This window comes from Ovis canadensis, chromosome 11, assembly GCF_042477335.2.
Source record: "Ovis canadensis isolate MfBH-ARS-UI-01 breed Bighorn chromosome 11, ARS-UI_OviCan_v2, whole genome shotgun sequence".
Lineage (NCBI taxonomy): Eukaryota > Metazoa > Chordata > Mammalia > Artiodactyla > Bovidae > Ovis > Ovis canadensis.
The window spans coordinates 36747152-36760146 of record NC_091255.1 but is presented as its reverse complement, the minus strand read 5'-3'; the positions used below and the strand labels follow the sequence as shown (position 1 = coordinate 36760146).

At 49.0% G+C, this 12995-nt stretch overlaps 1 protein-coding gene across 2 annotated transcripts; it reads left to right on the top strand.

Moving 5' to 3' along the window:
• Positions 1-210: 210 nt before the first annotated feature.
• On the top strand, positions 211-12696 carry CCDC42 (coiled-coil domain containing 42). 2 transcript variants are annotated; one of them, XM_070289218.1, is made up of 7 exons: positions 211-293; positions 522-627; positions 921-1025; positions 1616-1813; positions 6906-7127; positions 7330-7488; positions 12406-12696. In XM_070289218.1, the coding sequence occupies exons 1-7, from the start codon at positions 211-213 to the stop codon at positions 12481-12483; spliced, it is 951 nt and encodes a 316-aa protein (XP_070145319.1). In that variant the 3' UTR covers positions 12484-12696. The 2 variants fall into 2 exon arrangements, with proteins under 2 accessions (XP_070145319.1, XP_069398509.1); XM_069542408.1 differs by lacking the exon at positions 6906-7127.
• Positions 12697-12995: the final 299 nt, after the last annotated feature.

Sequence of the window (12995 nt, the reverse complement as noted above, 5' to 3'; positions counted from 1 at the left end):
TAACCAGGTCTCCCAGCCCCTTCCCAGCACATCCTGAACTGCACATCGGCAGCCTCCAGCCATCTTCCCTGAGTCTCTCAAACACCCGCCCTCTGTGGGATCCTCAAGAGCAGAAGGAGGGGAGAAGCAAGCCCAGTCACCACCCCTGAGCTGCACTACCCCCGTTTCGCTGTGAAGACTCGGCCGCTGGGCCACTAGCTCACCACCGCCATGAGTCTGGGCATCATGGAGGAGGAGGACCTGGCCGAGTACTTCCGGCTGCAGTATGGGGAGCGGCTGCTGCAGCTGCTACAGTGAGTGTCGGAGGGCCCGCCTGTCCCCAGCACCCCAAACCACCCAGGCACCGATCACACCCATTCCCTGGCCCCAGCACAGCCCTCTCTCCCTCTCAGTACACCAGCCCTTTCGCTCAGATGAGTGCTTTCCCTCCCCACGAGTGCCTGTCTCCATGGGTTCCTCCCAGTCCCTGCCTGCCCCTGGAGCTCAGCGTCTGCTGTCCTTCTTGCCTGTGTCTTGGGTAGGAAGTTCCCCAGTATTGAGAACCAGTCAGACTCTCCATCCGTCCGGCTACTGGAGAAGAAGAAGGAGGCCAAGATTATGCACCATGCCATGGAGCAGAAGAAGGAGGTGGGCAGCTCAGGGTGAGGGATGGGAAGGGCCCACCCCTTCCCAGGGAGAGCCTGAGGACAGCCCTCCATTTTGTGGGCGGTGGTGGCTAGAGTCAGGCAACCTGGTGATGGTCCAGTGTTTCCTCTGCAGAGCACAGGAGAGATCTGAGACTCAGGGAACCAGAGTCCTGGGATGTTCTGCGCTGAACCAGACATGGGGTGGGAACTGGCACCTGGGACAGGGGATGCTGGAGACTTCCTCGGTTCCCACTCAGGGGCCCTCCCGCCCTCCCTGCTGCCCCCCACCCCTAGACGTTTCAGCGCAGAATGGAAACCCTGAACCTGCGCTGGGAGGAACTGGGCATCAAGGAGGCCCAGCTGAAAGCCCACATACAGAAGTTTGAGCAGTTCATCCAGGTACCAAGGGGCGTGGCCTGCTGCAGCCTGGGTACCGCACTCTGCAGTTGTCCCTCCTCCCCCACCCCCGCACCTCCCACCTTCTCCTGGATTCTGTTGACTCCTCACCCTGGGTGGGAGGTCTCCTGGGTGCTCACCAATGCCTGGAGCTTCCCCCTTTGTGACCCCCTCCTCTTGCCCCATTTGTCATTTTCAGCCTGTTAGTCTCCGCTCCTCTAGGTTGCTCTTCCCCATTTCCTTGCCTGTTGTTGGTATGGACAGTTTATCCAGTGACTGAGCGAATGGGGGATGACGAATGAATGAACGTGCCATGCTCAGGGCCAGACGCCGGGCGTTACAGAGGTGAATCGTGCCCCCAGTTCACCTGACCCCTCCAGGCACTGGAGTCCACTCTGAGACAATCACAGAAATCCCCTCAACCAGCCACATAACCCTGAGACATGCTTCTCCTTACACCTCGCCCCCATTCTGGCAGCCTGGCCACCCCCGTCCATTCTCAGGGGGGACAGAAGCTTCGTGGGGGCCTCACCAGCCTGGGCCCCAGGGAGGGCAGGGCCCATGCCTGACTGGCATCACCTCCCCGCCCCCAGGAGAACGACCAGAAACGGATCCGGGCCCTAAAGAAGGCCAATAAAGAGCGAGAGCTAAAGAGGCAGCGCATGCGCGAGCTGGCCAAGGCCAAGCAGGAGATGGCCGTCCTGCGACTGGAGCACCAGCGGCTGAGCGCCAAGCTGCAGGAGTACTCCATCTTCAACAAGTACCTGGAGAAGGTGGTGGAGAACTCTGAGGTGTGTGGAGGGCTGGGGGGCGGGCGTCTGCAGCCCTACCGCCTCGTCCCCAGGGGCCTGGGCTGGGGACCCTCTGCTCTGGGGAGAGGTCTCCAGCCGAGGAGGGCAGCTGGCAGAGGGCCCTGGTGAGACTGGACTCATTTCTCAAGGGCGGGGGCCTGGTTGTGCATCTCTGTGTGCATGACGTCTGTGGGCCTGCCTCCGTGTGGGTCCCAGGTTAGGGGTTTTGCTTAGAAGCACCAGCAACCAGCTCTGCCTGCCTCTGTCTGATGTGGTCCACACTCTCCCTGCTTCCCCTCCTCTCTGGTGTTTTTGGTTCACGTTGAGAGTACATGGGGAGAGGGAGGGAAAGAGACTGGAACACACCAGCCTCGTGCAGAGCTGGGCACTTAGCGTATGCTGGGCCCTGGGCTGCGTGCTGCAAGTGGAAACCTTGCTCAGTCTGCTCGCTAGGCCCCAGAGAAAAGCCATCATCTCACCCTGTTATGAGGAGGAATTGGAGGCTCAGAGAGGTTACATAACCTGCTCAGGGATGCACAGCTTGTAGGCGGCAGAGCCTTTGTTTCTAACTACCCCTCTGTAGGCCACCGACCACGGCTTTTTTGTCAAGGTGCCTTGTTGCCAGAGCTAAGGGAACTGCCCAGCTCTCTGCCCACCCACGCTTCCTGCAGCATTTGACACTGTTGATGCTCCTTTCTGAAATATTCCTGTGCCCTTTCCTATGGGGCTCCTCCCTCTTCTTCCTACCTTCTGGTCCTTCCTCCTCAGGCTCCTCTTCCTTAAGTTCCTTGGGTCTTTGTCCCAGACCCTCCATTTTTCTCCTGAGCAATTCCCTGGGCCTCTGATATATGTCACCCATGTCGACAGCCATCCACCTGTGTCCCCCACGCCCACGTGTGACAGCAGCAGGGCCCCTCACCAGGATGGAACGAGGTATGAGGTGTGCCTTCTGGGGTGTAAGTCTGAGTCCATGTCCTCTAGGGGGGTTCAGGGATACAAAGCACACACATCTTTTTTAAAAGTCCTGGAAATTTCCATATAGAACCACTAACCTAGTTTATTTATACGTGAGCCCCAACTCTGTGTTATTTCCTGCATTCTCAGGTATGAGAAATTGTTCATTTAACAGTTGGTTTTTCTGGGGGTCAGGGGGAGTGAGGCAAGACTACTACATTAAAGCAGTAGATAGATTACAAGACATGACTCAGATTTAGAGCTGGTAAACTGTGTCTTAGGACCAAGGAGATTGGTTGGGATCTTGCTGGCCCATATTGCCCTCCTAAGCTCAGGCCCCTACATCTAATTCAGAGTCCATAACTGCTTCTTGGCATCCCCAGGCCAGCCTGCTGCTGGTGGGTCCTTTGCTGCTGAATGGCATGACCACCCACCCACAGCCTCACCAGAACCCAGACCTCACCCTTGACTCCTCCTCCCTCAATCCCTGCAGCCCGTCAATCAGCAGATCTGGTCTATTCTCCTAAGTATTTCTGGAATCCAGCCCCTGCCCCTTCCTCATTCAGACCACTGGATGTACTTCTTAGGAGTTCAGCTCTGTGTTATTCCTGTCCAGCATTCTGCAGCCAGTGTAATCAAAATCTTTCTTTTTCTTTCTTTCTTCTTTTATTTCTTTCAAAATATTTAAAGCATACTGAAAAGTATACAACATATATAAAAAACACCCAAGTATTCACCACACCTCTATCAAATTGGAATTATTTTCTCCTATTTGTTCCCCCGTCTTCAGTTTTGTTTTTTTTTTTTGGCTACACCATACAGGTTGCAGGATCTTAGCTCCCCGACCAGGGATCAAACCCAGGCCCCCACAGTGAAAGCACCAAGTCCTAACTACTGGACCACCAGGGAATTCCCATCAAGCTTGTTATTATTTTTGGCAACAGAATACATTATCCATAAGCTATGAATAGTATGTACATGTCCTTTTATGGCTTCTTTTTTCCAATCAATGATTTTTAAAAAAAATTTTTGTACCATGGGAAATTTCAAACATACGAAAGTAAAGAAAATAGTCTACTGAATGCCCATTCAGTTCAGTTCAGTTCAGTCACTCAGTCGTGTCCGACTCTTGGCGACCCCATGAGCATGCCAGCATGCCAGGCCTCCCTGTCCATCACCAACTCCCGGGGTTCACTCAGACTCATGTGCATCGAGTCAGTGATGCCATCCAGCCATCATCCTCTGTCATCCCCTTCTCCTCCTGCCCCCAATCCCTCCCAGCATCAGGGTCTTTTCCAATGAGTCAGCTCTTTGCATGAGGTGGCCAAAGTATTGGAGTTACAGCTTCAGCATTAGTCCTTCCAATGAACACCCAGGACCGATCTCCTCATCACCCTAATTGCAACAACTATCAACTTACTGTCAGATCCCCATCTCTGCTATTTTGAAGCAGATGATATTTTTTTAACCCATAAGTGTTTCAGTATATCACTCTAGAGCTCTTTGTAACATATCTACAATACCCATATCAGTGTGTCTGTGCTTGCTCAGTTGCTTAGTTGTGTCCAACTCTGCAATCCCATGAATCCATATCCAGCTGACGTCAAAATTTCCTGATATTGTACAAATACTTTTTGTACAGCTGGTTTGTTCCAATCAGGGTCTAAACAAGGTGCCCACTCCGGCTTTGGTTGGTGTGTTTATCAGGTGTTCTAGACATCATTATTACGCTGATCAAAAGAAGCCAGACATACTGTATGATCCCATTGAAATTTTTCAGTTCAGTTCAGTCGTTCAGTCGTGTCCGACTCTTCGCGACCTCACGGACCACAGCATGCCAGGCCTCCCTGTCCATCACCAACTCTCGGAGTTTACTCAAACTCATCTCCATTGAGTCGGTGATTGATATGTGTAAAAACAGGTAAAATGAATCTTTGGGGATAGAAATCACAATTCTGGTTTTCTTGGTAGTGGTGGGGGCAGATACTGACTGAAAGGGGGCCAAAGACCCTTCTAAGGTGCTCAGAATGTTCTGAGCTCCCTTCTTCAGTTATTAACTAGAATACTATGAACACCATCAAGAAAAGGACTTTATAGAGACTTCCCTTGGCAGTCCAGTGGTTAAGATGCTGCGCTTCCATTGAAGGGGGCACAGGGAATCCCTGGTTAGGGAATTAAGATCCCTCATGCTGTGCCGCATGGCCAAAATGTAGGAAGAAGAAAAAGGACTTCAGAAAGAGAATCTTCCCTTCATCAACTATTTGGTGACTATATTGGCCGTAAAGCAAAAGCTTGTTAAATGCTTGACTCTTTGAGTCTTCAGAATAATGAGTTGGTTCTCCAGCATCCACCACAAGTGCCCTGTAATGTTGTTAGTATTATTGCAAACTCATGGGTTTTTAACATATTTTATATGTTTCAGTCCTTTGCACTTATTCTTACTGATGTTCAAAGGGTCCCATCATTGGATAATGAGAGCCTCTTCAAATTGGTATCCGAGTGCTTTTGAAATTGGTGTTAAGTTTAGGAGAGGTACTCCTGGTTGCTCTGATGTAGCCCACTTTTTAAATTATTTTTAATTGAAGGATAAATGTTTTACAATATTGGTTTGATTTCTGCCATACATCAATGTGAATTAGCTATAGGTGTACATGTGGCCCCTCCCTTTTACCTCCCTCCCACCTTCCTAGCCAATTCTTTTTAACTGTTATATATTGTTGCACCTCTTAGAAATGCAGACTGGAAGTTATCTCTGTGCTCACTCCTCCAATGGGTGCAATCCACACTCCTCAGTGTTTACTGAGCATTTTTTTTTTAACTTCTCCAGGTTGATCTCTCTCCCCCAATCTTGAACTTGAGCCATTCCTACTAAACTCTCTTGCTCATCCTGAATATGCCACACACACCTCATCAGCTTTATCCAGGCTGTTCTGTCTACCTGTACGGCCTCCTCGCCTGCCTTTGCCCGGCCATCTTCTCTTCATACCTCTGGTCTCATTTTTTAACCATCCTTTCCCTGAAGAAGCCTCTTCTGGCAGTCCCTATCTCCTCTAACCCTGAGTTAAGTGGCTCTTGCCCACAGAGGAAGTGTTTGGGGGAAAGGAGAGTTCCCGGAACACCAGTCTATTGCTGGAAATGTCATGAGATGGAGAGAGCACTCAGGGAGTGTCCCCTGGGTGGCTGGAAGGCACGTGTTGATAAATCCCCCAGACATGAGTTGGCATCCTGAAGCTGGTGCTCACAGCGCCTTGAAGAGAGGGAAGGTCGCAGGGCTTTTGTTCTGCTTAGTTAGGGTAAGAGCCGCGTAGTGTGTCGGGGGAGGGTGGCTGAACCTGGCCGCCTGGCTCCTCTGGTACCCACCCTCTCCAGCCCCCACCAGAGGGAGGCCTCAGCCATTGCTGAACAAATATGAGACCACCATGTGGAAGATACTACCTAACACTCTCCTGCGGCCCCATCCCCCAGTCACCGATAAGGCTTATCACTCTGTGTTGTAACTGACTATTTACTTGTCTGTGTGTCCTACCGCGCCACCGCATGTGGTAAGGCTTCCTAAAAGCAGTGTCTGGCTGTATTATCTCCTGCTCTGTCCCTAGCGTTTAGCACACTTCCTGGCTACTAAGTGGTTCGTGGTGCATTCTTGCTGAATAGGCTCATGATTGCCATCCGAGACAGCGCAAAGTCTACCCTGCCCCCGCCCAGCAATGCTCAACCCTAGAATCATATGGGGACCCTTCAGACCGGTTTATTCATCCGGGTCTCTGAGGGTGGAGCCTGGCACGTGGCCTCGTTGAAGCTCCCAGGTGATTCCAATAAAGTGCAGCCAAGCCAGAGAGCCTGCCAGGCCAGGTGCACATGCTCCCGACAGGACACCGGGGTCCACGACCCACGCCACGTGACCCACGGCCCGTACCAACTCGGGGTGGGGGTGGGCGCAGCGGAGACTCCGAGGGCTTTACAGCCTCTGGCCCTTGACTTAGCCCAGGGCCTCCCTGCCAGGCAGAGGCGCAGAGGGTGGGAGCTGGGGGCACAGAGTGGGGTCGGCGCCCCCCCGGGCAGAGGTGCACTGACCTGAGCCACCAAACCCCCCCCCAACTACCCCGCCCGCGCCGCCCCCCCTCCCCCGGCCCTCGTGCAGTTTGAGGAGATCCACGAGGTGATCGCGCGCTACAAGACACTGGTGAGCATGCACCACGACCTCATGCAGTCAGCACAGGAAGGCCAGGAGAAGATTGAGCGTGCCAAGGCGCGGCTGGCACGCTACAAAGAGGAGAAGGACGACGAGATCCTGCAGCACAACAACGAGCTGGCGCGTCTGCAGATGCGCTTCGACCGTGCCCGCAGTGACGTCATCATCTGGGTGAGTGCAGGGCGGGCGGGGGCCACACAGACAGACACACACAGACACAGGCAGCTGCGGAAGGGATATACACACACACACCTCAGCGCTCACCGGTAAGGGACACACACCAGGACACACACACAAACACGGGTAAGGGATGCACACAACACATACACACCCACCCTTAGCACTCACACCCTGCCCTCATTCCCCTCCCCAGGAATCTCGCTGGGCGCACATTCAGAACACCGCTGCCAAGAAGACCCTCTTGCTTGGCACCATTAAGATGGCAACGCTGAACCTCTTCCAGATCGTGAGCAAACAGCTGAAGGAGGCGACCTTCGTGTCTCTGGAGGACACGCACAAACAGCTGGACATGGTACGAGGAGCCCAAGTGCCTGGCAGGCAGGCTGGAAGTCGCCATGATGGTTCTCCGTGAGTTGAGGGGAGGCGCGAAGGCTAAAAGCAGTGGTTCTCAAGTTTTCAGAGTCGCCTGGGGACTCGAGCTTGTTGCTGGACCCAGCCCCACAGTGTTGGACTCAGGAGATCTGAAATGAGAAACCATGAATTTTCATTTTCCGCAAATTTCCGCGTGATAGTGCTGGTCTGGGTTCCACATTTAGAGAACCATTGCATTAGTGCTAAGGTTCTGTTGGCCCCATCAACAGGTCAGTAGAGGAACCCATTACTGAATTCATTAGCTGCTGCACAAGTCTTATAAAGTTCTCATGAGATGCTGAAGGCCTGTGAGGGCCCATCCTTGGGGAAAAGAGAACATCTACAGGGGCGGGAATCAGCAAGGGGCCGACAGTGTCAGTCTTGTTAGTACCATTCTGCGATTTTTCTCTTTGAAGTAATTGAAAAGAAACTGAAAAGGAGTTAACGTTCTCGCTGTGTATGATACAAAGCTGTCTGATGCCACGTCTGCGTGCCCCCTGGAATAATCTCACTTCTGACCAAAGGAAAGCCGCATCCCTTAACTCGGGAAACTCAGCACCATGCTTCTTGTGACATGCGGAGAACCATGACTAATTATTTATCCTTTTGGCATATCCTTTTAGCCTTTAGCTCAGCTGTGAAACAGTGGAAAGTAGGCTCCTAACGGCTGGAATTCCTGTTTGCTTTGTTCTCTGTTGTATCCCCAGCCTCTAGAACTATGCCAGGCAGATAGTAGGCACTCAGTAAGTATTCAGTGAATGAATATGAAACACAAGCCAATGAAAGCAATTGACTGAGGAGTGCTTCGTTGGTTTGTTTTGTTTGTTTGTTTTTAAAGAGAAAAGATGGGAATTCCCTGGGGGTCCAGTTGTTAGGAATCTGCACTTCCACTGCAGGGGACCCATGTTCTGTCCCTGAACAGGGAACTAAGATCCTGCAAGCCTCACAGCACAGCCGGAAAAAAAGAACCAAAAAAACCCCAGCAACCTGAAATTCATGAAATGTAAAGAATTTCACCCACTGACCAGCAGAATTTCCTTAAACCAAAGAATCAGCCTGCATCGTAAGGCATGTTAGAACTGAATTATTCATATTAACAGTCCAAAGACTGTAAAGGGAGTTTGTAAGAAAGTTTGTTGTGAAACAGCGATCCTCAAGCTTTTTTTGGTAGCAGGTTACCTTTACACTCGTAAAATTTGTTGAAGACCCCCAAAGAGCTTTTGTTTATATGGGTTATATCAGTTGATATTTACCTTATGAGAAACTCAAGCAGAAAAACTAAAACTATTTAATTCATTTAAAATGACAGTGAGAAACATGTTAACACAAATAGCATATTTAAGAAGTAGATTTATTCATTTATTTATGGCTGCCTTGGGTCTTAGTTGCGGCATGTGGAATCTTTCGTCTTGGCGTGAGGGCTGCAGAGTGCCTGGGCTCTGTAGTTGAGGCACGCAGGTTTGGTTGCCCCACTTTGCATGAGGGATCTTTGTTCCCTGATTAGGGATCAAATTCACGGTCCCTGCACTGGAACGTGGATTCTTAATCACTGGACCACCAGGAAAGTCCCATAAATAGCATTTTTAATGAAAAATACATTTTCAAAAAGTATTTTGTGGGATGGGTGGCATTTCGACACTTTGCAAGTCCCTAAAATGCTGCTTCCTGGAGGACAGGTATTCTCACACCTGCTTCTGTATCCAGTCTGTCACGATAGCCTCTGTGATGGGAACATCCCACTTGGGTAAAAGTCCACGTAGACTCACCAGAGAAAAGACAAGTAGCAGAAGTAACAAAAGACAGGTGACACCTTAGCGTTATTGTAGAAAGAGTTTTGGCCTTGCAGGCCCCTCTTCCTTGCTGTAGGGTCTCAGGACTCAAGGCGTCCTCAGGCCCCTCCCCTTTAGCTGTTGTAAAGAGAGATGGGGCAGGAGGTGGTGATCTCCAGCCCATGGCCCCTGCCTAAGCACCCCCTGTTCGGACAGTAGCTTACAGTCCATCCACTCCACATTCTGAGCTTTCAGACTCCCTCGAACATTTGTTGTCCTTCCCCCAACCCCCCACCCCGGGCATGCTGCATGGCCTTTGGGATCTTAATTTCGCAACCAAGGATCAAACCTGGGCTCAAACCTGGGCCCCAGGCAGTGAAAGCACCAAGTCCTAAGCTCTGGACCACCAGGGGATTCTGTTCTCAACCTTGACTTGCCTCCACAGGAATTCCTCATATGCCCAAATGTTATTTTTAAATATCCCACTTGATTTCTTAGGATATGAGCCTACTGACACATATACGTGATTAAGTAGCCTGAAAAATGGAAAACAAAGACCTAGGAAAATATTGTAATAAGTTGAAACTTTATATAAGGTAAATATATAAATAGTATTATAAATCATACATGTTACATTTATAGTAAATATAAGTTAAAATCTAAGGTCAAGGCAAGAGAGAGATGTGTGGACTCTCTCGGTTCTTGCCTTATAAAGGACAGTAGTTCGACAGGAACACAAGTTGGCTCTGAGATGCCTCGTAACCAGAGGAAAAGCAACACACCGTTCTTGAACCAAAATAAGAAAACATAAGGTTTCCTTAGAGAGATCCTTTCCCAGCACCTAACCTGTAGCTGAAAATTTTCACAGAGGCTCCAGAGACACTCAGTGAATTATGTTCTCAGTAGCATTCCTAAATGGAGGCTCGTGTGGGCTTTAGAAGGGAGTCACTCATCTAGGACTGGGAGCAGGGTACCACTCAGGGAAAGTGATTCTGCAGAAGGCCACGACAAATTGCATTCCACTCACTGTCTGTGCAAGGTCCAGCATTATTATCTCTGAATAAAATCCACACTGTGCTTGGCAGATCCTAGAATCCCAAGGTGATTTTCCTCCAGAAAAATAAATGGACTCTCGGGACTAAAAAGGGGCTTCCTCGGTGGCGCTAGTGGTAAAGAACCCGCCTGCCAAGGGTTCGATCCCTGGGTCAGTAAGATTCCCCTGGAGGAGGGAGGGCATGGCAACCCACTCAGGTATTCTTGCCTGGAGAATCCCACGGACAGAGGAGCCTAATGGGTTACAGTCCGTGGGTTCACAAAGAGTCGGATACAACTGAAGCAACTTAGCACAGCACAGGATGCGGACTAAAAAAATTTAGAAAACAAAGTTAAATGAAGTTTGCTGGTCTTAAAATGCAGAACTTCACAGTGCCTTTGCTGTGGCTCTGTCCTGAGACTCCGAGCTGATCAGGTTTCTATAATTTGCTTGCCCACAGAATCCGTTTTGGGGATGTGATGACTTACTATGAGAACATAGTTTGGGAAATACCGCACTTGGCATCTCTGTAACCTCCAGAAAGTTACTCTAATTCTTTGTTTCCTCTTTTGCAAAATAGGAATTATGTTGGTAATCGTAATAGTGTTAGCAACTAGCAGGTTGTTGAGAGTTTTGGACAGTCTGTGTAGCCCTGTCTTTTGGAACACTCTTGAAAAGGAGAAACTGTCGGACTGAGACCTAAGGGGCCATCCAGGCCAACCTTTTCTCCCTCTTTACTTTTTAAAGATAAAGGAATCGAGTCCCAGGATGATGAAGTGATTTTCTCAGAGTTGTGTCAGGACCCCGAGTCATCTTTTTTGGTTTTTAAGTTGAAGTGTAATTGATTTCTAGTGTTGAGTTATAATAGTTCCAGGTGTACAGCAAAGTGACCGTTGTGTGTGTGTGTATATATGAATGGATAAATACATATAGCCATATTCTTTTTTTCAAATTCTTTTCAATTATAATAGTTTAAGATATTGAATATAGTTCCCTGAGCTATGTATCAATAGTAAGTCCTTGTTTCTCTGTTTAATATATGGTAATGTGCATCAGTTAATCCATACTCCCTATCCCTCTCCCCCTCCCCTTTGGTAACCATAAGTTGGTTTTATATGTCTGTGAGTCTGTTTGTGTTTTGTAAAGAAGTTTATTTGTACTGTTTTTAGATTCCACATATAAGTGATAATCATATATGTCTTTGACTTATTTCACTTAGTACGATGATTTCTAGGTCCATCCATGTTGCTACAAATGGAATTATTTCATTCTTTTTTATGGCTGAGTAATAGTTCAGTGTTTGTGTGTGTATCCATATATATATATATACATATACCGTATTTTCTTTATCTGTTCATCTATTGATGCAGAACCACAGGTCTTCTAACTTATGAGGCTGTGCTCTTTCCACTGTATCATACTGATTGCATGTTCCTTTTTTAATATTGTTTTTAAATTTTATTTATTTATTTATTTTTAATTAGAGGATAATTGCTTTACAATGTTGTGTTGGTTTCTGCCATATATCACCATAAATCAGCCATAGGTATAAACATGTCCCTCCCTCTTGAACCTCCCTCCTATCTCCATGATTGCATGTTCTTTACAACTAAAGTTAGTGAATAGAATTGAAATTTCCCTTGATGACTCAGGATTAACATAATGAGCCTCTGTTCTGGGTTTCAAGTAAATTAACCTGCTTAAAGGCTATTAACTAGTGGAGAGGCGTCTGCCCTACCCTGGCTGACTCCTTTCTGCTGATGCTTCTATCCCCAGAGTCCTCTCTGGAGCCTCCCCCTGTCTCCCTGTGAGACGGTCAGCCTGAACTTCATCCTCTCACTGCGTCTGCCTCTAGGGGTTCCCACCTCCATCCCTCTTCATTCCCTCTAGTCTGCTAAGCTTGATTCTCCATGTCAACTAGAATAATATCAAATGAGGGAAAGTGACCTCAGTCACAGGAAATGGTGACTCCTTACAAGCAGGCTATGCCCAGATGTTTCTGGATGGGTGGCCTGTCACCAGCTTGGGATTGACTGCAGTCCTTTGGCCTCTCTAGATCCAGCAGTTTATCCAGGACCTGTCAGACATCTGGGCAGAGGTGAAGAAGAAGGAGCTACAGCAAATCCGGGTTTGAAGTGCAGCCATGGTTCCAGAACGTTCCAAGACAGAGAAGGGAGGGAGGAAGTTGCTGGTGACCTTGTCATCCAGTCAGCCCAGTCCAGCTCCCTGGAACATACCCCCCACCCACCTTCATGCCTTTCTGCTGGTGAAATCCCTGTTTTTCACATCAGGCCTCAGCCCATCCCATCCCTGAAGACATTAAATGTTATAAGAATTTTGTTCCTAAGTTCTCTCTCTTTTTGGTGGTTTATTCATGGGGAAGAAGGTACACTGAGGGAAGAACCCCCCAAAGCACTCCCTCTGAAAGCTGGTCAGTTAGGCTGCTCAGGTTTGATGTCTCCTAGGCTTTGCTATTTACACAGGAAGGGTCCACATGGCAACATACAGTGGAGTGAGGACATAGGCCCCTTCTCCTCTGCTACCTCAATTTTTTTTCTTAAGTTGGTGTTTCCAGTTGGAGTGCAGAAACTCACTAAAAACCTGAAGGCAGCTTTCCAGGTCAGAGCAGCAAAGGGATGAGTTAGG

What these genes read in the sequence shown, in the direction of transcription:
- CCDC42 (XM_070289218.1), top strand. Translation starts at nt 211, where the DNA reads ATGAGTCTGGGCATCATGGAGGAGGAGGACCTGGCCGAGTACTTCCGG. An exon ending in CGGCTGCTGCAGCTGCTACA is followed by an intron (nt 294 to 521) that starts GTGAGTGTCGGA and finishes TGTCTTGGGTAG; the next exon opens with GAAGTTCCCCAGTATTGAGA. An exon ending in AGTTTGAGCAGTTCATCCAG is followed by an intron (nt 1,026 to 1,615) that starts GTACCAAGGGGC and finishes CCCCGCCCCCAG; the next exon opens with GAGAACGACCAGAAACGGAT.